Raw genomic sequence first — 26,025 nt, forward strand, 5'->3', positions numbered from 1 at the left:
AAGCAGATTTCGGTCTTGCAGAAATAGTTATGAGTTCTCCAATCCATGAGAATTGTTGGGTGTTCGGGAATAACACTCATAAAAATGCTGTGCAAAGATATGGTAATGTTGTGGTGTCTCCCGTCTGCAGGCAAGGATGACATGGAGATGTGTGAGCTGAATCTCGAGGAGACGGGTCTGACTCGCAAGCGTGGTGCTGAGATCTTGCCCAGACAGTTTGAAGAGATCTGGGAGCGTTGTGGAGGCATCCAGTACCTTCAGAGCGCCATTGAGAGCAGGCAGGCCCGGCCCACCTATGCTACGGCCATGCTGCAGAACCTGCTCAAGTAGACCGCAGGGTTCCAGCCCAGCCCCGACCCTCCCAGGTGGAGAGGTGACCCGAAGGCTCACCACTTCCTTGCTCCTGGTAGAAATGCCTTATGCAAAGCGAACAGATTTTATTAATCATGGATTTTGTTAATTTGTTCAAGGTTAATTAAGGTTGAGGTAGTGGATTCAGGACCTACAGAAAGAAAAGCCCTGATTCCAGCAGCGCCCCTCCCTTGCCTGCTCTGTTGCGGGGCTTTCTGCACCCAGACAGACGCTGATAATTCTTGCTCTGCACACTGACCACCTTATTGCTGAGTATTGTCAAGGACAAGACTTTTTTTTTTTAATTCAAAACATTTGACTTTTTAAAGGAAAGGATGTCACAGTGTCTTTATAACCGAGATAATGAAATCTTAGCTTAATTTTGTGCAAGAATTAAGGTACTTGAATTGATTAAGGCACAGATGTGTTTGGTCTAAAAGGCTGTATTTTGTCTGCTTTTTCACAAATCTATGGAAATTGATTTCCCCATCTTGCAGTGTGCTTAGCGCCCACGATCCCCAAGTTCTAGAATTCTGGAAAGAGCCTTCATGTATGGAATGTCTTCTGTGCAGAGGAGGTGCTCAGCATAGGCGGCTCAGACACGGGGTGCTTCTCTACCACGCTCTGTGTTACCCTGGGGACCCCTCTTCCTAATCCACGTTTGAGTAAAGGATGTTTGGATTCCTTGGATGACTGGAGTTTTTGATACAACTTTGTTTCATTTTGGAAGGGATGCAGGGTTAAGGTGGTGTTCTGTGACTCTATTGGACTGAATTCCAATATTTTTCCCACTTCATCTCAACTGCAGTCTCTCAGTTTGAACCTTGTCCAAGTTATTTCATGTCACTTAAGCTGGTGTACTGCTTCGGACAGCTCTCTTGCCCCTTTCCCTCTTCCGGGCATCTATTTTGGCCTTGGAGAGTGGTAGAGCTGCTTTGTAAACTTTGTAATTCCAGAGCCCTTGTACTTAGACACAGTTTGTTTCACACTGCAGGAAACCTTTAAAACACTCCCTTTGTGTGCTGTTTACTCCTGATCAGATGTCAGCAGCTGGGCTAATATTTACAACTTTAATATTAGGAATTTAGAGACAAAGATACATCAAGGAGTTATGTTGACACCCAAAGGAGTCTTTGTATTTTAGAATACAAGTAGGAAGTAAAACTATTCTTCACACTCCCCTTTGTTTTAAAATACCCTGATCTTTGAAATTTCAGGATTTTTCCCCTTAGATTCATGCTCAGAAGCCTTGGGTACTATTGTCAGAATTGCTCCTTTCAAAGTGTCTTAGTACTGAAGTACTTATTTATTATGATGGCATTGTGGAAATGATTGTTTTGTGTTAAGGAAATTAAGTGGCCTTGTCTCTACTAATAATTGAAAATGTGAATGAGGTTTTCTTATGGAGGCTGTCTTACTGCTTAGACTTACCCTCTGTTGGTCCTGTGATTGATGGCAGAGGTGTAGTTACTGAAATAAACAACCTGTTCTTCCTCTTTCATCGCTCACTTTTGATTGGTGTCTTTATTTGTGCAGGATACTGAGTAAGTTTTATTTCCTAGTCAAAATGAATATAGTCCTTGGGGGGTGGATCTAGTGGCCTAATGAATTTAGTGGCGTGTCAGCTTAGCATTGTTCTCTGAAGCGCTTGTATGTGACCTCTGGATCTGTGAATAAGCACTAGATGAAAAATCAGTCCAAAAGTGGGATTTATGATAATGACATCTTAATATTTTAAAGAATTTATAGGGAATGAACAATAGCAAAGCATTGTTGAACGTGTGGGTTTTGACTGATAACGCTGTCATCTCCAACCCTTCCCTTCCTAATTATGTCACCGTGCTGGCCTACAGTGTAGACGTTCAGATCGTCTCCTGAGTTAACTTTGCCAAGCAGGAGACCTGTCCTCATTCAGGCAGGCTTGGGGTTCTGCATGTCATAGCACCCAGAGCCTCCCAGGGGAACTTTAGAGCATCATTTTTGGAGACACAGCAGAAATGATGTTCCACAAGACCTTGATCCAGCTTCTCTACCGTGTTTCATGGGTTCAGGTCCACAAGGGCTATGCAAGAATTTGAGGCATCCCAATCAATTAACTCTTGTTTTAGTCAGCCATTTAGAATTTAAGTTTAAACCAGTGTCTTGTACACAAAGAACTAATTTCTTTAATGTCCGCCAGCTCGTTTCTTCCACCACAGTGCGTGTACATTTAAGTAGAACAAAACAACAGCAGCAGCAGCAGCAAAATGATGACCAGTGTTTCCATGTTAAATTCAGTTGTGACACAGTACACAATGCCAGCAGCACAGTAAGTGGGAAGATATGCTCTCAGCGAGTACAGGGAGTTTCTAAAGGCCTGGTATGTTCCAAAAGATTGAGCCCCTTCACTGTCATGGAGACCACCTGTGCACAGGTGTATGAGAAGAAGCAAAATAAATGAGCACTAGTGTGCCCTAAAAGGTGACCAGGGAGTCAGGGTCTCACCCTGGCCTGTAAAAAGCCTTAGCAGGCCACTGATCCCTTTGGTTTCACAAGCAACTAGGAAAACTGCTTAAGGCAAAACTAGGAGTTGCTTGTGAGATTTAGATAATAGAAACCACAGGCAAAATAATAATAGGAGATGTTTATTACATGTGATCTTTATTAATTGATTTTGTTTTTCATGCTGGGGATTGAACCCAGGGCTTCATACAGGTGAGACTCTACCACAGAGGCACCTCCCTGGACTTTAGTTGGATATTTTTGGAAGACAGTTTCACTCACAGGTTACTAATGTGGTTCTCAGGGGATTCCCATATGTAGACCTTTGGGTTTTTTTTTTTTTTAAATAGCTTTAAAATACATGGTCCAGCAGAATAGTTATTGGACTAACCAGTCAATTAATCCTAAATTAATGATAATCTTATTTCTTTATATGAAAAAAGTTGTAGCAAGCCAGGAAGGTCATATAGTTTTTGATACTAGACCATGAAAAAGATGTAAATGCCTTTGCTCTAGCCGTGGAGCGAAAACAGTGTTTGTCTGCTCAGCCGATCCCTGGAGACTTACAAAGGGATGTTCCTGAACCTTACTGTTTGTCCTCAACAGCGGTAAATAAATATTGAGTTTTAATTGCTTCCAGAAGACACTCTAACAGTGGAGGGGAGGAGAGGGCAGAGGACATTTAACAACGAGGATAAGGATGGGCTGTGGGAACAGTGATAAGCACAAGGGCAGAGGAGAGCACTCATGGAAGAGAAGGGAAATCTGCATCTCCTGAAGACTGCATGTCAGTGGGGAAACACTCAGACACCCTCGACAACCAACACTCTTGGGTCCTTGCTGAGTTTTAGGATGTATTTGCTACAGTTTAGAAGCAGAGACTAAGGTTGGTAAACCTGGACCGTGAGTCACCTGGCATGTAGATCTTAGCATTTAAGAATGGTGCCGCTGAAGTGGAGAAGCCCAGGAAAGAACTTGGCATCTTTTATACAATTCGAGTGCAAGGGCCTGCTGTGTCTTCTGACAATTTGGTCCAATTCAAATCAGTGTCTTGTTTCCCCAGCACTAACCTGCGTATGAAATAACTTTGATTCTTAGAAGTATTATAGGAGATAGTTAGGAAAAATTAATGCACATTGAAAACTGCATAATCTTTAATCTTAATTTTCATCAATATAGAAACTCAAAGTCAAACTACAAACAGGCATATTAATGGGCCATCTTTCCTTTCATTTCTGGAAGTTTGTCTATCTGTAATTGCTAATTTTTATTCATTTCATGAAAAGTGTGTGTCTAATACTTTTCTAAAATACTGATGTACTGGAAATTCAAATAAATTGCCTTATGTGTAGAACATCCTTGTGTATTGTGTGCTTTTAATCCAGGGTGCAAGTTGTCACACTGTTGGTAGATTTCAGGTGGGGCATGTTGGGAATAAACCATGTGCTAGGTGACTATGTGGAGAGACAGGCACTCCAGGGGACTGAAAAGTCCTGAATCCTGACCAAAACTTTGTATGTTATCTTCATACAGGGAATAAACAGGGCTGTGTGTGAGCCACTAAACCCATTTAGACTGGAAGCAAACTGATCTTGGATATCTCAGCCCAGACTCTGACTAATCTGTAAGAAGAGAACGTTCATAAAACCTGGCGATCCAAAGGAGACTCTTGCCTAAGGTTTGAACACCAGTCTGGATAGCTTGCTTTATGAAGAGTTTTGAATCTTCCAAATTCCTGGTGGGTCTCTGAGAGTGGAAGGAAGCTAGTATCTTTCTGGACTGCTTTTCTTTGGATGCCAAACCGTGGATGATCCAAAGAGTTAGAAGCATTTAACCTACGCTGGGACCCCCCTCCTCACTTTATATAGAATGTTTTACCAACTTAGCTTCTCTATAGAAACCTGTCCCTTAGCATTGGACTAAAATGTGGATGAGTGACCCGGAATGGGAAGGAAGGGGTAGACAGTTCTCTCTCCTTATGTAAGCGTTTCACTTGCTTGTGATTGGCCTGCCATGCTTTTACCAATTGTGCCTCCATATGGGATGTTCCAGGGATACAGGATCGGGTTGGTCAGTCTGTCTTTGCTACTGTTCTCCAGTTTGTGACCTTGCTATTATAGCCAGTGACATCCTTACTCCAGATAGAGAGCTTCCTCGGTGTGGAGTCTGGAGGAGGAGTAAGGATGCAAGCTCCCCATTTGAGAGACCAACAGGAAGGAATTTAAAGTCTTGTATCTCTTTTCCACGTGAGGATACCACTTTTCAAATTATATTCATTATGAGGAAATATTTTGATTTTGGTTTTGTAGCTTTCTTGTTAAATATTGCTACCAATATTTACCATTTCACTGTCATAGCAGTATTACAATAGCCCATTTCATTTCCTCATCAAATCCATGGAATGACTAGTAAAATATAGGTACACTTTATTATAAATCTATGAATATAGTACTTACATTTTTAAACTTATATTTTTCCCCAAATACATTTGATAATTGGATTTGGAAGAGATGCAGGGATAGGAATTTCCCATCAAGTAGCATATTAAATGCTGAACTGTATTTCATTGGTACCAATACAGATACATACAGGAGAGTGTGAAGACAGTGTTCATCATGTCATGTTGTACAGCCTCACCTCTTCAGCTTCTCACAGACATAGTGTTTTCCTTCAGACTCTTCCTTTAGGGTGGCGAGAATCATAAGATTTTCCTGTGATGTCTATATGTGAGCCTCAGTGTCTGTCTGTCTGTCTCTCTGAAGAGCAATTCAGAAATCATGGGCAACAAAATAATCTACTGTGTAAGCCAAGAGCTGCTTGTATAAAACCAGAATGCTTAAAAACTGGGGAGAGTTGAGGGTGAGGAGGGAGAGGGAAGACACACACATGCGTGTGTGCACACACATGCACACACACACACATACAAACGGGGGGGGGGACACACACACACACACAGAGAGAGAGAGAGAGAGAGAGAGAGAGAGAGAGAGAGAGAGAGAGAGGAGACTATAGAATGGAGCATACATATACTCATCACAGTTCTTGGTACTACATTCATACATAAGAGACCTGACCCTCACACAGTGATCATCCTTAAAACTAAAATATTTTCAAAATTTAGATTTAAAATTTTTTTGTGTGTCTGAGTGTTTTACCTGCCCAAATGCATATGCACCACATGGCTGCCTGGTACTGGCAGTATCAGTTAGAAGAGGGTGCTGGATCCACTTGAACTAGAATTATGAATAGTTGGGAGACTGCCTTGTGGGTTCTGGGAACTGAACCTGGGTCCTCTGGAAGAACAACAACTGTTCTTAACCACGGAGTCATCTCTCCAGCCTGCTTTTCCACCCCTAATTAAAAAAATCAATGACTCTAAAAAAATAGCGTGGGTGTGTCTGTTTGCGGTTATGTGCACGTGGGTACAAAGGCCAGAGGAGGGTGTTTGTTCTCTGGAGCCTGACTTACAGGTGTGTGTGAGCCAGTCAATGTGGCTGTTGGGACGTAAACCCAGGGCTTCTGGAAGAGCAGTATATACTCTTAACCACTTAGCTATCTCTCTGGCCCAAATGATAATCTTTTAACTGTATATTCTAACATATAAAAGAATCAGATCCTCAATATTGTACAACCCACTAAACAAGTTGTATTTATTTGAAATAAGCTTTATGTAATAATTTAAAGAAAGAAAAAAGCTAACCTTATCTTTGCTACTTGAGTACTGTCCAAAAATAGTCAAATGTGTTCCAATGATTGCTTTGAGTTTTGACTAAAAATATGTGCCCCCCGCCCCAACCAGGCTTAACTGTCATCAAATACACGCCTGTGCTCTTGTTCAAGCATGCTGAGTCTCAAAGTTGATTACATGCCTGTATTCCAATGACCACTGAATCTCTCCCTCTGTTTTTCAGAAGTTAACAGAACAGATACACCTTTCTTTAAGAAATAAAGTTTCCTTTCAACAGAGTTTGCAACATAATGCATATGATTCCAGCTTTTAATTTCCCTCCCAGTCCTGGTCTTCAAATTCTTCAAATCCTATAGCTGATAGTTTAGAATTTCTTTTCTTGACTACCTGGAAGACAAAGAGTTTTATTGTAAGAGCCCTTTTAAAGTCAAATCAACAAGTACCTCTGGTCCAACTACCCTTGGTAGAGTGGGCCTGCCATTTAGGAAACCTTTGAAAAGTCAGAATGGATTCCATTTATTCTTAACTTTATAACCCACTGGGACCGCATCCTTTCCTTTCTTAAACCTAGTACGTTTCCAGGCTGATCATCTTCTGGAGGAAATAGTCTGTGCGTGAATTTCACCATGTTTCTTCCCAGTTAGAGTGGACACCATTAATCTATTAGAGCATTCCTTAAGGAACACATGTCCTTTAACCACAATACCTGTGACCTTGTACTCGAAGAACTGACATTTGTTGTTGTTACTTGTAGTTCCAATCTCTCTCTCTTTCTCTCTCTCTCTCTCTCTCTCTCTCTCTCTCTCTCTCTCTCTCTCTCACACACACACACACACACACCATGAAAAGACAAGCCTCTGATATTTCAAGATTTAATTGCTGCTTGCTTCATCCTTGATGAAACGACTTGTCTCTTAGAGTTAGCTCTATGCTCAGGAGGTTGACAGTTGAATACAGTTTTCCTTAGGAAAGTAAATCGCCTTTCAAAATAACATCAAATTTTATCAATATCAGACCCTACATCCTGTCATCACTTCGTGGCCCGTATCTCAACTTGTTCTGTTTCTTCAGTTTTCCTGGTTTCAAAAATTCAGATGGCACAACTCATTCCCAGTGTGCAGCTTAGTAAGGATTATTCCTCCGAGTCTCATGTTTACCGTGTCCCTGATGGGTCGCCAGCAGGTAACCACCCCAGGTGCAGGCCTGCGGAATTTGTTTTATTGATTATCTCTAGCATGAGCAATGGTTGCTTCTACCACTTGTTACTATCCAAGGCTTCTTATAATTAAAAACAAAAGATGTAATTTGGGAATAAAAAAGTCCAATCTTTTCCCTCAAAGTTATATTTTAAAAACTAAAAGCTCTGACTATAGATATGCCCTGACTATAGATCACTTATTTCTTTTTATAAAATAATCTTGTTAAAGTAATTTGTTTTATAAAAGACTTTAACTTTGAAGACTTTCTGAAGTTGTTCATGTTTCAAAAATACTGCTACTTCCACACTTTTAAAATTGTGGATGATTGTTATTTGAAATTAACAAGAAAATTAAGCCAGGTGTGGTGACTGGTACCTGCCACCACGACAGCACTGCAGAGGCCAAGGCCAAGGCAGGAGGCTGTAAAGCTTGTGACCAACCTGGGCTCTATAGCCTATTTCCAAAAAGACAAAGAATGTAAGCATAACTTACATGAAATTACTCAGTTCCACAAACATTATTACTTTGGAAATTTCAGTTCTGTAAAATCACATTTGATTGCTCACAATTTTTTTAAAGAAAAGATTGAGAATATTATAAAACATTTAGTCTATTTCTGCGATTTAATTATTTTAGGGACATATTTCAGTTGCTGGGTATTTTTCAGTCTCCATCCTTGCATCAGGGCATACCTCTTCCCACTCCCACTCAGCTCTAAAGCGTACCAGATAAAGAACAGGTGCTTTATGTAGCCCCTTTAAAAATGTTAAAAAGCGCAGGTGTTGAACTTGTTCTATTTTTTTTTTCTCCAAAATCCAACCTACTTCAACTAACAAAGAAAGTTCAATTTTACCTTATTTTGCTGACGTAGCTTTTTAACACCAGGTTCCTGAGCTTGGTTTGTAGAGTGATCTGGTGGCCTGCAAGAAAAAAAAATCGGTATTATCTTCTGTTCCACTGTATGAGTAGCTAGGCTGCTGCTCTCTTGGAGGCGAAAGCACTTAGCACAGCACCGCAGGCTCAGCCAGTGCACTTTCTCCTCTCAGAAGGCTTACTTCATGGGCACGGGTCTCAGAAGGGTAGACAGAATCGCATGGTAAGGATGGGAGGGTGAGCTTGTCATGCAAAAGGGTGGTGATTGTTCAAGCCAAGCACTGAGTTGCTCTCAGAGCATTTTGTTCACAGTGCTATTCAAGTAAGGGTTAGTCTTAATGGCTGTTTACAATTCCTGACTTACTATATTATATACTTTCTCTTCATAAGATACAAGTCTTCACTTTATATTTTTCATCATAAAATGGGCATAATACCTAGAGGATTTTTTTCCTACTCAGGTTTCCTTATAAGTAAACATTTATTTCTCTCAGTCTTTTAAAATGTGTATATGTATTTCTTTATTTATCAAGTTCTGTGACAATCAATAGCTTTGCACAGCAGATTTTAGTAACTTTCACCCAGCATTCTCCTATCCTCCACCTCTTGCTTCTTTCCGCTCCGAACACTCCGAACCCTTCCATCTCTGAACAACAGTACATTTCCTCACCCTCACTGAGAGACAATCACATTTTGAGAGTTTCTCTTCAATTGTAGTCCTAGTGTATCTGGGTATGGAAAATAGAGAGTCTGACCTGGCCTAAATTTGTTTTGGGTGCACATGGGTAAGATGGAACTGTGTCCTCTGCCACCATTCTTAGGGACAATCCTGTCATTGCCATGTTATGTTGTGCACAATTAGATATGCATATAGTTAAAATCAAATTCATTAGGGGATGAGACATACATGGTAGGAAGAGTAAATTATACAACCCGACCTATCAATCAAGATAGAAAAGCATCCAAACCATGCCTCTTAGCAGCCAGCTCTCCCTTCTTGTAGCTGCCATAAAATAAAGGCCGAGCCTTGAGTACTCTCAGTTGTGTGACTCACTGTCAGTCTCTAATAGTTCATCCTTCTGGAATCCACTCTGTCCAGTTACCTAGCTGCTTCTGTAATTCCAGGTGAGCGCTCATTTTCAACTCTTTTGGTAAGAGGCCAAGATCCTAGAAGTACCTGGTCCAGAGCAGTGAATAGGTATAACTAAAAAAATTATTTAAAAGTAGAGTATCTAAGCCATATTTATTTTCTAGTGATGCTGAAAAGATTTTCTTGAAAGAGAACAATTCTTACACACAGATTCACTAGCAGCGATGATTAGAAGTGGTGTGGCTTTGGATGACACACTATCTGTACTTGGTATTATTAACCTTCTAGCCAAACTCAGGAGCAACACATAGGATCCCAACTGAACTTGGCCATTCCTGCCTACAGCGAGACTGAGGATCCTCTACATTCATCGGTCTTTGGATTTCTTCTGTGAGTATCACCTCTGTATTCATTGCTCACTTTATCATTAGGATGCTTATCTTTTACTGACCACCTTCTTCCTTTATTCTTCTTCCATCATCATCATCATCATCACCACCACTACCACCATCATCAGTAGCTTGTCTACAGTATAGGCTATATTTTTCTTTAATCTTATTTATTTATTAGCCTTCTTGCCTGTGTCTGCCAGGGAAATAGTAATGTCTTCAGGGGGTGGTGTCTCATTAGGGTTGGCCTTTTTAGATTATAGAAATTTTGTTTTGTTTTATGGATAGGGAGTCTGGAGACTGGAACTGGCCAGTTTTGAACTTGCAGCTGTCCTCCTTCCTCGGTCTCTGAAGAGCTGGGCCACCATACCCAGTTCAAAAGTGATTTCTTCAGGCTTAGGCAGCTCTGCTTTTGTAAATGAGAGGCAGCTGTACTCCCCTGAGTGGCTAGTCAATCCCTCCCTTGTTGATCCGCCCTGCTTTGTAACAGGAACTCTCTGGTGGAGAAGGGTCTTTTTTGAAGGTTGCCTTTGTTCTGCTTATCACCTCTCTGGGTGTCACAAATATTATTTCCTGTCAGTTGGCTCTCTTACTGAGAAGCCACACACCTCTGTACTTTATCATCTGTCTTCTCTTACACTTTCTCATTTCCAAAGGAACTTGATAAGCAGAATTTCAGACCCATGTGAAACCGTGTTCGTGCCGTAAGTGGATCAGACATAGAGATAGCCCGTGTAGAATCATCAGTTTCACTTCCTGGATGCCCTGCACTGCATGTTCTTAAGAATGTAATTTGTATTCCTCCTGGCCGAGATGTAGCTGTCTCTTGTGAGACTATGCCGGGGCCTAGCAAACACAGAAGTGGATGCTCACAGTCAGCTAATGGATGGATCACAGGGCTCCCAATGGAGGAGCTAGAGAAAGTACCCAAGGAGCTAAAGGGATCTTCAACCCTATAGGTGGAACAACATTATGAACTAACCAGTACCCCTGAGCTCTTGACTCTAGCTGCATATGTATCAAAAGATGGCCTAGTCGGCCATCACTGGAAAGAGAGGCCCATTGGACACGCAGACTTTGTGTGCCCCGGTACAGGGGAACGCCAGGGCCAAAGGGGGGGAGTGGGAGGGTAGGGGAGTGGGGATGGGTGGGTAAGGGGGACTTTTGGTATAGCATTGGAAATGTAAATGAGCTAAATACCTAATAAAAAAAAAAGAAAAGAAAAAAAAAAAAAAAAAAAAGAATGTAATTTGTAATGACATTTCATGGCCTCAGTAAGCTCATGGTGGACTCTTTCAGTCTTATCCAATAAGGAAACTACATCTTTTTTTTTTTTTCCATTTTTTATTAGGTATTTAGCTCATTTACATTTCCAATGCTATACCAAAAGTCCCCCTTACCCACCCACCCCCACTCCCCTACCCACCCACTCCCCCCCTTTGGCCCTGGCGTTCCCCTGTACCGGGGCACACAAAGTCTGCGTGTCCAATGGGCCTCTCTTTCCAGTGATGGCCGACTAGGCCATCTTTTGATACATATGCAGCTAGAGTCAAGAGCTCAGGGGTACTGGTTAGTTCATAATGTTGTTCCACCTATAGGGTTGAAGATCCCTTTAGCTCCTTGGGTACTTTCTCTAGCTCCTCCATTGGGAGCCCTGTGATCCATCCATTAGCTGACTGTGAGCATCCACTTCTGTGTTTGCTAGGCCCCGGCATAGTCTCACAAGAGACAGCTACATCTGGGTCCTTTCGATAAAATCTTGCTAGTATATGCAATGGTGTCAGCGTTTGGATGCTGATTATGGGGTGGATCCCTGGATATGGCAGTCTCTACATGGTCCATCCTTTCATCTCAGATCCAAACTTTGTTTCTGTAACTCCTTCCATGGGTGTTTTGTTCCCACTTCTAAGGAGGGGCATAGTGTCCACACTTCAGTCTTCATTTTTCTTGAGTTTCATGTGTTTAGGAAATTGTATCTTATATCGTGGGTATCCTAGGTTTTGGGCTAGTATCCACTTATCAGTGAGTACATATTGTGTGAGTTCCTTTGTGATTGTGTTACCTCACTCAGGATGATGCTCTCCAGGTCCATCCATTTGGCTAGGAATTTCATAAATTCATTCTTTTTAATAGCTGAGTAGTACTCCATTGTGTAGATGTACCACATTTTCTGTATCCATTCCTCTGTTGAGGGGCATCTGGGTTCTTTCCAGTTTCTGGCTATTATAAATAAGGCTGCTATGAACATAGTGGAGCATGTGTCCTTCTTACCAGTTGGGGCTTCTTCTGGATATATGCCCAGGAGAGGTATTGCTGGATCCTCCGGTAGTACTATGTCCAGTTTTCTGAGGAACCGCCAGACTGATTTCCAGAGTGGTTGTACAAGCCTGCAATCCCACCAACAATGGAGGAGTGTTCCTCTTTCTCCACATCCTCGCCAGCATCTGCTGTCACCTGAATTTTTGATCTTAGCCATTCTCACTGGTGTGAGGTGGAATCTCAGGGTTGTTTTGATTTGCATTTCCCTGATGATTAAGGATGTTGAACATTTTTTCAGGTGCTTCTCTGCCATTCGGTATTCCTCAGGTGAGAATTCTTTGTTCAGTTCTGAGCCCCATTTTTTAAGGGGGTTATTTGATTTTCTGAGGTCCACCTTCTTGAGTTCTTTATATATGTTGGATATTAGTCCCCTATCTGATTTAGGATAGGTAAAGATCCTTTCCCAGTCTGTTGGTGGTCTTTTTGTCTTATAGACAGTGTCTTTTGCCTTGCAGAAACTTTGGAGTTTCATTAGGTCCCATTTGTCAATTCTCGATCTTACAGCACAAGCCATTGCTGTTCTGTTCAGGAATTTTTCCCCTGTGCCCATATCTTCAAGGCTTAGGAAACTACATCTTAGAGAAGGAATATATGCATGGCCATTTCTTGACCTTGTCTAACTTGATTACCAAACTGCACTTTTAAACCATAATCTGACCCCAAAACATTGCTTCCTAGTCATGGTCAGGTAGTTATTTTAAAAGTGTTGATGCCTTAATACTCACAGGGTGAGTATTATATAGAAGAGAAGAAATCTCTCTGTTTTCTTGCAGATGGAGTCTTGTGAGGTAGATGGCCATGTGGTGTGACATTGGGGAGTGTGGCCATTTGAATGAGCAAAAGGAGGATGAGGAAATTAGAACTGCCTGCCAGCCATCTCACACACCAAGCCACACACCAAGCAAGCATTTGGTTGTGTTCCTGAAGGCTGTGGTTGAGAAAGGCTGGCCATCTTGAAAGTGGCCTCACACAGGTCTCTGTGGAAGCCCTTGAGAGCATAGGTTGCAAACCTTTTCTGTGTTTACCACAGTCTGAGGATAACCCTGTGTTTTCTGCTCTCTCCTAAGCACACATTTGTGTCTGATCACATCTCCATTCCTTTTCATGCCCACTGAAGAGCTTCCCTCATTCATTTTGATTCCAGTAGAAATCAATTTAGTACACTTATAAAGAATGAACCATTCTAATCATTAAAAATGTTACTATACAAAATACTTCAGGACAGGAGGAAATGTTCAGGGTTTAAAAACCAAGCCGACGGGCTGTGCAGATGGTTCACAGGACAAAGCTATTGCCATGCTAGTAGGAGGACCTGAGTTAAGGTTGCCAGAAACTCCAGAAGGCCTGGCAGGTAATGAGCATCTTTAATACCAGAGATTCTCTGATGACATGTGTCTTAGGGTTTTACTGCTGTGAACAGACACCATGACCAAGGCAAGTCTTATAAAAAACAACATTTAATTTGGGCTAGCTTACAGGTTCAGAAGTTCAGTCCATTATCACAAGGTGGGAGCATGGCAGCATCCAGGCTGTCATGGTGCAGGCAGAGCTGAGAGTCCTATATCTTCATCCAAAGGCTGCTAATGGAAGACTGACTTCCAGGCAACTGGGGTGAAAGTCTTAAGCCCACACCCACAGTGACACACCTGTTCCAACCAGGTCACACCTGTTCCAACAAGGCCACACCTTCAAATAGTGCCACTCCCTGGTCCAAGAATACACAAACCATTACAACATGGAAAATGAAATGGATGCTGTAGAAGCTTGTGTCAAGCTAGGCTGTCATAGGCAACAGTAAACAAGAGATCCTGTCTCAAGGACAGAGGTAAGGAATGACAACACCTAAGGTTGACCTCTGACCTTTAAACACATTTGATGACACAATACCTACCTACCTACCTACCTACACACACACACACACACACACACACACACACACACACACAGAGAGAGAGAGAGAGAGAGAGAGAGAGAGAGAGAGAGGCAGAGAGAGGCAGAGAGAAATAGAGACAGAAAGAGAGAGACAGAGACAGAGAGAGACAGAGGAGCAGAGAGACAGAGACAGTCAGAGACAGAGATGGTCAGAGACAGAGAGAGAAAAAGTGTAAGAGAATGAGCTGTCTATAAAACAAGTCTGCCCAGTTTCATGTTTTGTTAGAAAATTCTTACAAATTAATTCTACATAAATATGGACACTGAGAGAACAGGCGATGGGATGAGTTACAAAGCGTCTAACTTTGTTAGTTTTCTTATGAGGAAGGATGCGGTTGTGCTTGTAAACAGAATGCTCCACATTTCACACACACACACACACACACACGAGAGAGAGAGAGAGAGAGAGAGAGAGAGAGAGAGAGAGAGAGAGAGAGAGAGAGAGAGAGAGAGAACAGGATTCCTGAGTGACCCTTGCATTGCTGCTCCAGCTGTACTTGAGCCCTGATCTCACCTCTGGTTAGAAGCAGGACAGAGGAAGGTAAGAGGTGTATGTTTTCATGAGGCTCCCAGAGATTTGGCTGCCTGCTGAACTCGGAGAACCCAGCTCCACAGTAGCGTACTATTTTTTTTTTTGATACTCACTAATAACATGCACAACACTGTGATTATATCATTCCCAACTTCCCAAATATCACTTGGGTGCATTACAATGTATTTACCCTTAATGGTGAGGGCACCTTAAAGAAGCTCTCAACAAGCAGGATCCTGTATCCACATATCCCCCTGCTTGTTTTATACACAACTTATAATATCCCAAATAAAACTTTTGTCTAAAGAAGCACATGAATTTATCCACATGATGGCTTTCTCAGAGTGTGAGCAATGGATTCCTCTTGGGTCTGCAATCTACATACTTGACCTACCTGCATGGAGTTGCTTGTTCTCGGCCGGCCACACAAGTCTTTCCAGGGGGACAGAGGTTCAGGGTCTGGTAGTCCAGGGTCCCGTGGCTCTCATGTCCCTGTCTGCAGCGACACTCTGCTTCCTCTGTCCACTCATTCTTTACACACTGGGCAAATTTGCCACAGTCTAGGAGTTTGCAGGGATCCGCCTGATCAGCTGCAAGAGACAGGACCGATGCTGATAAATGCATTGGCATCTACACAGTGCGACTAGCCGCAGTCAAAATCGAGAGAGCAAGTGTATTTGCCATCACCCCATTTTTGGAGTGGGCTATGCTGGACTGATTAAGCTGAAGAAAAATGAGAAACACACTTCATATCTTTGATAAACAAGTCTAGAACAGGGCGGTAATATATTTAGCTCCAACTGTAATTATGCACAGACTTCGGAGCACAGTAAAGTCATCTGGAGGTCTTGTTTAGACCGATTCCTTCAGGAGGGGAATTGTAAATCTAGAGTATCTCAGGATGCTTCAGTCTGGGAGTACACTGGCCTCATCAGTCTGTGCTTGCTCGTACAGAACTGACACTGAGCCAACACCAAAGCATCAAGTGTGTAGCCACTGGATTACTGTCCTTTCTGCGTTGAAAAGGTCTCCTTTTTACTCGTATTACAGGGTCCATTACGTACATAGGCCAAGAGCAGGCAGTCATGTGTCAAAGCACTCTTTCTTCAAGTCCCAGAAAGTAATTTACATGGTTAATTCTATATATGGGATCCAATGTGTAGAACACTATGAGTTTGAAATAAAGAAGAATTTGGAGCCAAGTCAATCTGGTTTTGAACTGAGGTTTTAAAATGAGGGCTAGTGAGGTGACTCAGCGAGTCAAGGTACCTGCCATGAAGCCTGACCGCCCAAGATTGAGTCCCTGGATCCACATAATAGGAGGGGAGAACTGACTCTCATAGGTTGTCAGTTCTGATCTCTGCACATGCCCCAGCATACACACCCACACATGTAGAATATATATATATATATATATATATATATATATATATATATATATATATTCGTGTGTGTATATGTGTATGTATAAAATGTTATTAAAAATTAAACTAGCTTCTCTTGCATGGTTTTACACTGGGACAGATGTTTCATCAGGAATAGCAGCAGGGGCAGAGGCATAGAGGGGAAAAGAGAAAGCAGGAAAGATCCAGCTAGCAAGGAACAGAGGCATGCAAATGAAAAAGATCAGAGTTGAGACAGTTAAGGCATGTTAACATCATTTCTGAATGCCACGCTAAGATATTTAGACTTAAGACAACAACAACAGCAACAACCATCAGACACCACTTTCTCACTGCCACCTCAGTAACCACAGGGATTAGCATGGTTCAAGCAATAGGATCCACAGAGGATTTTTTCCCAAGGAAAGACTATGATCAGAAATGTGCTTCAGAGTATGTGGAATTAGAACTTGTATGTTCTAATTTAAGTATTATGATGACTTCAGAAACCCTCTGGGCCAATAGTCCCCTAGTGGGAACACTTATAGAACTCTGATTCAGCAGGATTTGGTAGGCTTTATATTAAAAAAGAGATGTGCTGGCTAAATAAGTTTAAAGAATGCTATGTGACTATTGATGAGAATGTAAATTTGTGCAGTCATTATGGAAAACAGAATGTTGGCAGCCTCCAATTAAAAATAGAACCACCCATGATCCAGGAATACTACTATTGTGTATGTACCTGTGGTGGTTTGAATAAGAATGGTCCCCACAGGCTCATATATTAAAATGGTTAGTCACTAGGGAGTTGATATATTTGAAAGGATTAGAAGGATTAGGAGGTGTGGCCTTGTTGGAGTAGGCGTAGCCTTGTTGGAGGAATCATGTCACCAGGGTGGGTTTTGAAGTTTCAAAAAAGCCCATACTAGGCAGAGTGTCTCTCTCTTTCTGCCTGCTGCCTACAGATCACAATGTGAAGAATGTTTCAACTACTTTCTGCAGCACTATACTTGCCTACATGTTGCCATATTCTCTGCCATGATGAAATTGGACTAACCCTCTGAAACTCTAAGCAAGACCTCAATTAAATGCTTACTTTTTATAAGATTTGCCTTGGTCCTGGTGTCTCTTCACTAAGACATGACTCAAAGATAATAAAATCAGTTCATTGCAGAGACAACTGCACTTCCACATTTACTGAAGCACTATTCACCATGAAAACAACGTAAGTGACCTGGGTAAAACAGGTCACACACACACACACACACACACACACACACACACACACACACTACTATTCAGATGTAAAACCAAGAAATTTGGAGAGATGATTCAGTGTGTAAGAGCATGTATTTCTTTGCAGAATGTCTGATATCATTTTCCATTGCCTGCACTGGGTGGGTCATAATCATCTGTAACTATAGCTCCAGGAGATCCTTTCTGTGTCTGTAGGCTTTCTGTTCTGTCTTACAATATCCTCTCTCTCTCTCTCTCTCTCTCTCTCTCTCTCTCTCTCTCTCACACACACACACACAGAGAATCACTCTCTAAGAAAAAGTAAAAATTTAAAAGAACACACAAATTAATGAAATCCTTTCATTTGTAACACATGACTTGGAGACATCATGGAGGCACAGAAGGACAAGCTTGCATGATCCCAGTCACACACAGGTTTAAAACAATTGCTTTTGAGAGCAGAACATTGATTTCCAGATTCTGGGGAGACTGAGCTGGAAATTGGTTCACAGGTGCTAAGCTCTGGTCAGGTGAGAGGAGAAAATTCTGTGTCCTAACACACAGTTCTGTGATACTGATTAATAATAATGCATTTGGTCTCTCAAAGCAGCTAGGAGAGAATTATTCGGAATATTTTCATCATAAATAAACAATAAATGTTTAAGATATATTAAATTGTTATCTGTAAATAATTGAGAACAAAATGTATACATATGCTGAATGTTGTATCTAATAAATATGTATAATTATTGTATGTCAACCAGAAATAAAACAGGGATACAGTGGCATGTGTCTGTACTTCTAGCCACTTGTGAGGTTTGCTCAAACTATGACTTTAGAGACCAGTTTGGGCAACACAATAGAACCCCCATCTTAAAAGTCAAAAGATAATAAAACAGAAATTAGAAAGCATACATCCTACAAAATAAACATAATAGGTTCTCTGTTTTCTTTCTCTGTTCTCTTTTACCCTTCAGTACCACCTCTTTCTAATTTTACTTCTAAATCTTGTAGGCTCAATACTAGGATGTTCTGACCAGCCAGAAGAGCTAGGAAGCTGTGCAGATGGGAAGAAAATGGGTACCCTCTATTCTCCCCATTCCTGTCAGGCTCCCTCTTGTTGTGGGAGGCTCTGAGACAGGGAGATGAATGTGACTAACCTACGGGTTTGTTTGAAGCAATATCCTTAAAAAGATGTTTTGGGTGCCCCAGCAAGGTTGCTAAAGTCTTTGTGCGAGGTTGAATTTCTCGTAGCTTTCCCATCTCACGTTGGCAAGGCTAGCATGTTAAGGAATTGTGTCAAATTCCCACTGACAACCCAGATGATTTTACAACCAGGACCCACTTTAGTAAATCACAAATGCCAGCAACTAGTGTGTGCTTGAAAATAAAAGTGGGATGTGTGTGTGGGGGGGGGGGAAGGGGGGGGAAGGATTGCAGACTCTACTTTCCTTTCAGCCATAGATGTTTAACTTGAAAAACTGACCAAAACAGACAAGCAAAATTCTTCCCCTCTGAGGCCAATAGCAATACTATATTTTAAAATAATAAAACAAATATTCATATTTTATATTATTAAAATAAATAATATACTAAAATAAAAAGTATATTTAAAATAATCGAAGAGTGTATCTATAAAATAAGTGTTTCTATTTTTACCATAATTTCCTTTTGTCTTGCAGGTGTAGCTTATATATTATTAAAGTCGTGCAATGCACAGGCAGCATTTGGGGCCTTTAGCCAAAGGGTGGGGGTTGGGGGGGGGAGGTCCTGAATCAGATATGAGGGATGAAAGAAACCATTTTATAAATTAGTTGGTATTCTCATGTTGTTTATTCAGGACCAGTCAACAGAGAAAGAAAGAAACTTTAAGTCACCAAGCTTAGGTTTTGTTTGTAGTATACACCATCCTAGATACTAAGATAGCATCCATTTATTCGACAAATCTCAGCATGGCCTTTCAAAACTTTCAGTACTAAGAATGACCAACTGATATCTATGCTGTGTGGTTTTAGGTCAACCTGACACAAGCTAGAGTCGTCTGAGAGGAGGGAACCTCAGTTAAGAAATCCTTCCAAGAGATCCAGCTGTAGGTCATGTTTAAATTAGTGATTAATGTGGGCGGACTCAGTGGTGCCATCCCTGGGCTGGTGGTCCTGGGTTTTATAAAAAAGCAAGCTGAAAAAGCCATGAGGAGCAAGTCAGTGCGTAGCACCCCTCTACAGTCTCTTCATCACCTGTTGCTTCTAGGTTCCTGCCCTTTGTGAATTCCTGTTCTGACTTCTTTCAGTGATGAACGGTGCTGTGGACGTGAAAGTCAAACAAACCCTTTCCTCCCCAACTTGCTTTGATCATGATGTTTTATTACAGCAATAGAAACCCTAGGAAAGTGTACATTTAAGAAAGTTTCACTCATATAAAACATTTACATCTCAGAAATTTGAAGACAGAGGTTATCTTAGAGACCTTCTAAACCATCTTGGTCTCTTAGGAAATGAAGAAGCCAAGATGTCGGATGTTCCTAAGAGCATGTCTGTTTGCACCCAGCTCCTCTAACAGGTTCTCAATTCTATCACCTTGTGGACTGTGTGACAAGATCCAGGGAAGTCACAGCCCCAAGGCAGAGCTGTTGGGATGTTTGCTAATACGGCAGATGCTGGCAATCACAGTTAATTAGTCTCACAACCGAAGAGGCCAAGACTAATTTAAGAAGCAGTCCCACAGCCCCCTTCCATTGCATTATCTTCAAAGCATTACTCCTCAGGGCTGGAGAGATGGCTCTGGCTAAGAGTGAATACTGCTCTTTCAGAAGACCAGCGTTTGATTCCCAGAACCACGTTGTTGTTGTTGTTGTTGTTGGTGGTGGTGGTGGGGTCCATATTACTTCGAATTTTGGCTCTAATTTGGTATTCTCATGTTGTTTATTCAGGACCAGTCAACAGAGAAAGAAAGAAACTTTAAGTCACCAAGCTTAGGTTTTGTTTGCAGTATACACCATCCTAGATACTATCAGGCATCTTCTGGGCTCTGAGGGTACTGTATAAACCCATACGTACACACATATGCACACATAATTAAAGTAAAAATAAAATCTTTAAAAATATTTTTTTCTGGGCATTGTAAAAGATGGTCTTATTCATAGACACATGCAAGTACATCCGCAACTTTTAAAGACTGTCAACCAAGGTGATTCTAGGGAGGAATCGCCACAGAAAAGGTAGAAAAGATTAGCTTCTTGACAGTGAAAATTTAGAACTTACTTTGTTCTTAATTGTGTGTGTGTGTGATTGTCCTTCTTTGTTTTATCCCTGAGACATTTCTCTTTAGAATGACGAATTCATTCCTAATTCATAGCTAGGTCATGCAACGGTTTGTCTCTTCCTTAACTCAGCTGTGGACATTTGCAAACAAAAATTGGCATGGATGTATGTTCTATTCTTTGCTACCAATCTAGCTGATGATAATTATCTATATATGTGGTATAGCAACAACCTACAATTTATTGCCTTAATATTGTCCCCATGGCTCTAAAAGAGGACAAGGAGGCCTGAGGTCAACAGCAGGCTACAAAGGTAAAAGAGATGCCATTTTACAGGGAAATGTCTTTAAGTCATAATTAAATTGTATGTAGAGTTGAGGGAGTGAAGTTCTCACAAGTTGGTTTGTAGACTGACTGCTCCATAATTATTTTAGCTTTTTATATTTCCCTAAATCTCTTTTAGATAGAGTTTTTCTTTCTTTTTGAGAAAGGCCTCACAGTGTAGAGGGGCTGCTCCAGTGCTCACTGTGTAGCCTAGATTGGCCTCACACTTGTGATATAGTCCCCTGCTTCAGACCCTGAGTACCACCAAGCCTGGTTACTCAGCTTCCTTTCCTGTTATCTCTAGAAAGGAGTTTGACAAGAAAGGCCACCGCAGTCAACAGATGCTTAGCAGCATAGTTCTGGCTCTTCTCTGGGACTTAGTGTAATTCCTCAGTGGCGGAATGACTTAATATTCTGTCTTTACCCAGTGTAGATGGCTCTTCTGTGGTGCACATATGATAATCTCTCAGCCCATGATACCTGGCATTAGTGATATGAGAGTGTCAGTTATAAGTTAGCAGCTGATGGGGAGGTTCAGATTTATCAATGTACCTGGGGGATTTGAGCTAATGTTTGATATCCCATGTGGATTCTCACCATAGGCAGAGGACACTCATGCCATTGTATAACAATACATTTTTGAAATGTCCCCAAGGATCATGACCTGGAACCTCTAGCTATCTCAGGAGCAGAAACTCACATTGTCAAGGGCATATATATATATATATATATATATATATATATATATATATATATATATATATGAACCACTATGCCTGGTCCCTGTACTACTTTTATAATTCAGTTATCAAGTACAACCCAAGGTCAACACTCATTTCTACTTATAACGTTTAGGTTTCTACATCAGTGTTAGACTACATTGTGTGGTTAGACTACAGGGTTTCTGTAGCACATGCTTCAAGACTCTATGGAGTTGAGAGAAGCTGAGAGTGGCTAGGAGCCCGCCCCCTTCCACATCAGCCCCTCCTCTTACCAGCTGATTCAGGCTTTCATAAATGTCTGTTGAATAAAGGTTTCCCCAACTAAGCAGAAGCTCAAAACACTGCCATGCTCTGCCATGAGGCAGAACATTTCTCATAGGAAGCATGAAAGCTCTATTTTCTTTTCATCTGTTCAACACGACAGCAATGAACGCAGCTTGAGATGGGTGCACTGCTGTGTGTATCTTGTGAGCTTTTTGGTGTAAGCTTTTTGGTGTCTTCTGTATCTTGCTTATATATATATTCCTGAATTGCTTATATAATGTATTTTGTATGCATTTCAAAGGTCCTGAAAAGCTTTCCCAACCTGCTTGCTGAGGAAGGTACCTCCTATCTCTCCATCATGCAGGCAAAACCACCTGAATGTCCCCTGATGCCTTGAATACTTTGAAGCATTTTCTAGTTCAAGATAAAAAGATTAAGGTTCTTGGGGCTAGAGAGATGGGTCAGCTGTTAAAAGCACTTGCTGTTCTTCCAGAGGTCCTGGGTTCAGTTCCCAGGACCTTGTGGCTCACAACATCCATTATTACAGTTTCAGGAGGTCAAATGTTTTCTTCTGACTTCCATGGGTACTAGGGATGCCGCGTGCTACACACACATATAATCCAAGCAAACATTCACATACATAAAATAAATAAACCTAAAAAAGCTTTCAATTTTTAAAAAGCATAGGGAATTTGTGTCTTCATGAAGGTTACAGGTTCTTGGTCGACCAATTCTCTCTTTTTCAAGTCTTTTTCTGGTCTCAAGTGAGTTCATATTCTTCAGATCTTAAAGTAATGTTTTCCTGCCTCCCCTGGCCTCTGAGTATCTGTCACCACCCAGACCAGTCTTTCACTGCATCCCATCACCCCCAGGACACCCTCATTGCTTCTTTAGTAAGCTGGGCATTGGCTTTCTCTCTCTCCCCAGCATTTGTAACACTAGCACCTTGCACTGAATAGAGAGCAAAGCATCTCTTTTTGGGCCAGACCCAATGGAGGATGTGTTTAAGCTTGTATTCCATTAAGCTCTTCTTTGGGGAAATGGACAAAACTCTGGACCTTTGAAATGCATACAGAATACATTATATAAGCAAGTCCAGGAAACTGATACGGAAAATATGCTTACACCAGAGGAGAGGAATTTTGACTGGGGGTGGGAGAGAGGCTAATACAGAAGGAAAGGGAGGGAAGAGGAGAAAATTACACTAACGATGTCCTACATCACATAGCACACACACACACACACACACACACACACACACACAATTTAAATGAAGTTCCCCTTCTTGGGCTTACAATGTTTCCTCCAAGAGCCATAGACTATCTAATAAAAACCCCAACACTAAGCATGCGAAACTTCTTTTCTGGTTGTTGGCCTGGAGAGTTCAAGAGACTCCCTCAACAATACGGACTGTTGTGGATGCTCTTGCTTGCCTCCCAGAAGTTGAAGGCCATCCCTGTTGCTGAAGACACCACACATTTGGAGGATCCAAACTGGATCTGATCTGAAAACTTCCTCCCTAAGCTTTTATAGTACCGGAAGGATCTGTGTAAGCTTCCATGGAGAAAGCAATCAGTAGTTCCACCCAAACCAACACACAACAACCCGTGTGGCAGGATACCCATAAGGGCGCAAAAGCAGCATTAATATCTTGGTGGTAACCAACAGCTCTCTAATTGGACTTAAAGGCTGCTTACATGGAGAAACTGTGCCTTGTACTAGAAACCTAGCCAAGTACACATGACCAGTGAGGCCGTGAGTCTTAGAGGAGATCCTACCACCACTGCTTTACTAAATCAGTACAATTCCCAAGTGCATCCAGAATATCTATCTCTATATATACAGATAAGTGTATAAAGATACACTTATTTTAGCTCTCACCCCTCATTAAAGAAAATCTCCTCAGACAGATGGAGATCATCAGAGAAATCCACAACTGATCAAAATTCAGTGAACTACTGAATTTTGTAGAGAGCCTAGCCCTTAATGGATACATCTACTGCACCCAAGGTTCAGCAAACATCTTAGAAGAGAGGGCGGTAAGATTGTAGGAGCCAGAGACCAGGAAATCTGCTGTGAGGTTGTGTCTCCTAGAAATGACAGGAAAGCTGCCCCCCCCCCCCCGTGATAAACAAGACAAGATCAACACCAGTAGACGTGCTAATGTAGAAGGAGAAAGTCTCATGGGGGGCTCCAAGCTTAGAAAGAAAACACAAGCAACTAAAGACTTCAGAAAGTGGAGGAAAAAGTGTTTCTTAAGGATGAACCCCTAATTGGTCGTCCAATACTCAACAGTCAGACCTGAAATCATATACATACAAATTATACTAAACGGACTGAACAAACTGGATTTATATATTTAAGCGTGCACATACGTACACCAATGACAAGGAAAAAAAGGCCATTATTTTGAAAGGAAACAAGTGGGAACGTGGAAGGTGTTGGAAAGATGCAGGGAGGAGAGGAAATGATGTAATTATATTTTAATTAAAAAAATTAGAAACAGCAACACCAGCAACGGCCACAGCAGCAACAGCAACAACAGCAGCAGCAGCAGCAGCAGCAACAACAACAACAACAACAACAACAACAACAACAACAACAACGGGAAAAAATTAGGAAACCTGGGGCTGTTCAGGGCCATTTTCCCCCCTCAGAGCTATGAAGTATAGTGCTCACAAGATGGCGCTCAATAGCAAAAGAAGCTGAGAAGTAGAGCTAGAGAAACTGAAGCTCCCAAACTGATTTTTTTTTTCTTGAAAACCAGCCCGGCGCGGTGGGGAGCAGTGGAGAGATGCAGGGTCTCCAGGAGCACGTGCTGGCGCACTGGCTCTGGAATTTCAGCGGAGTCAGGCTCGGGAATGCGGTGCACACCCTGGGCCATCTTTTCCTTTTCAGGTCTGCTGCAGGTGCTGTCTACCCATGACCGCAGCTCTCGGTACTTTCGGGACTTTTCGAAGATAATTGTCTTTAAATTTAGAATACTTAAATCGGTAGACTCAAGCTGGATGGTATTGGGTTCCGGATCCATACGTTTTTACAAGTATTTCTAATAGTTCTTATTAATTAGTGTTAATTTTCACGAAGCCTAAAGGATCATGAGTCCAGGAAACCCTAATGAGTCCTGGTACTCTGTCCCCCTGTCAAAGCTCAGCCGTTAGTAATGTGGATAAGTCTCTCAAGGAAAAACAGCAGTGTTCCCACCTCCTCACACAGGGCTCTTGAGGCCACCGTGCAGCCTTACTGGATTGCAGTGGGAGACCCTGGAAGCAGGAGAGGCTGGGAGAACCTAGGAGGCAGGGGAGGCAGGGAGAGCCCATTTTCAGGCTTGACCAACTTTCCAAGACTTTCTTGCTTCAGGGAATGGGGAAAGGAATGTTTTTAGGAAGCACCTTGAGTTGATTGGTGTGTGGAAAGGAAGGCACAGATTGAAACTGAGGTGGGCTGATGTAAACCTAGCAGCGCAGACAGTTGGCCCAACAGGAAAGAGTTAAGTGGAAAATTATCTCAGGAGGCAAGGGACCCATGATATGACCCTATGAGACAGGGTCAAGGGCACAGGAGGCAAGTCCCCTTGTAGTAGGACATATTCGGTGACATTGGGAAGTTTGGGAGTTTGGTTCCTGAGAGCAAACACTTTTTTTTTTCCATTCTACAATTACAGCACAACACTATAGGACATTTCATTTGGAGAAATGCAGACTTTAGTAGAATTCACGCAGGATGCAGTCTGGTCAGTAGAAGGCCTTACAAGGGTCCATTCTGTAGAGCAGGGAATATAGCAAACAGACCTGAATTCCAGCTACTACAGTAATTGGCCATTTTGTGGCAGGTTCTTATTATGTTTCCTCCACATATTTTCTCCAATATAAAGGGTGTGGGATTTTGCCTACTTTGTAGATTTATTAAGATGAAAAAATAGCGTCAATTGTCAATTAGTACTTGTGATTATTACTGGTTTTATTGTTTGTATTGGGATGAGTG

At 41.7% G+C, this 26,025-nt stretch overlaps 2 protein-coding genes across 12 annotated transcripts in view; one reads left to right on the forward strand and one right to left on the reverse strand.

Annotated features, from left to right (window-relative positions):
• Positions 1 to 4,188, forward strand: part of Myo6 (myosin VI) — a 146,754-nt gene extending 142,566 nt beyond the window's left edge. For 8 of the 10 annotated variants that reach the window (XM_011242667.1, XM_011242669.1, XM_006510835.3 and 5 more), the window contains one exon: positions 131 to 4,186. In XM_011242667.1, coding sequence (XP_011240969.1) covers positions 131 to 330 — 200 coding nt within the window. In that variant the 3' untranslated portion in view covers positions 331 to 4,186. Of the gene's footprint in view, positions 1 to 130 lie in introns of all 10 variants that reach the window. The other 2 variants (XM_011242670.3, NM_001039546.2) reach the window with 2 other exon arrangements.
• Positions 4,189 to 5,231: 1,043 nt separating this feature from the next.
• Impg1 (interphotoreceptor matrix proteoglycan 1) overlaps positions 5,232 to 26,025 on the reverse strand; it is a 152,882-nt gene continuing 132,088 nt past the window's right edge. The window contains exons 16-18 of one of the 2 annotated variants that reach the window (XM_006511328.4): positions 15,249 to 15,444; positions 8,573 to 8,639; positions 5,232 to 6,907 (exon numbers count right to left, since the gene is read on the reverse strand). In XM_006511328.4, the coding sequence (XP_006511391.1) occupies positions 6,830 to 6,907; positions 8,573 to 8,639; positions 15,249 to 15,444 (341 nt within the window). In that variant the 3' untranslated portion in view covers positions 5,232 to 6,829. The remainder of the gene's footprint in view (positions 6,908 to 8,572; positions 8,640 to 15,248; positions 15,445 to 26,025) is intronic. The other variant, NM_022016.3, reaches the window with a different exon arrangement.

The sequence above is a fragment of the Mus musculus genome, chromosome 9, assembly GCF_000001635.26.
Source record: "Mus musculus strain C57BL/6J chromosome 9, GRCm38.p6 C57BL/6J".
Taxonomy (NCBI): Eukaryota; Metazoa; Chordata; class Mammalia; order Rodentia; family Muridae; genus Mus; species Mus musculus.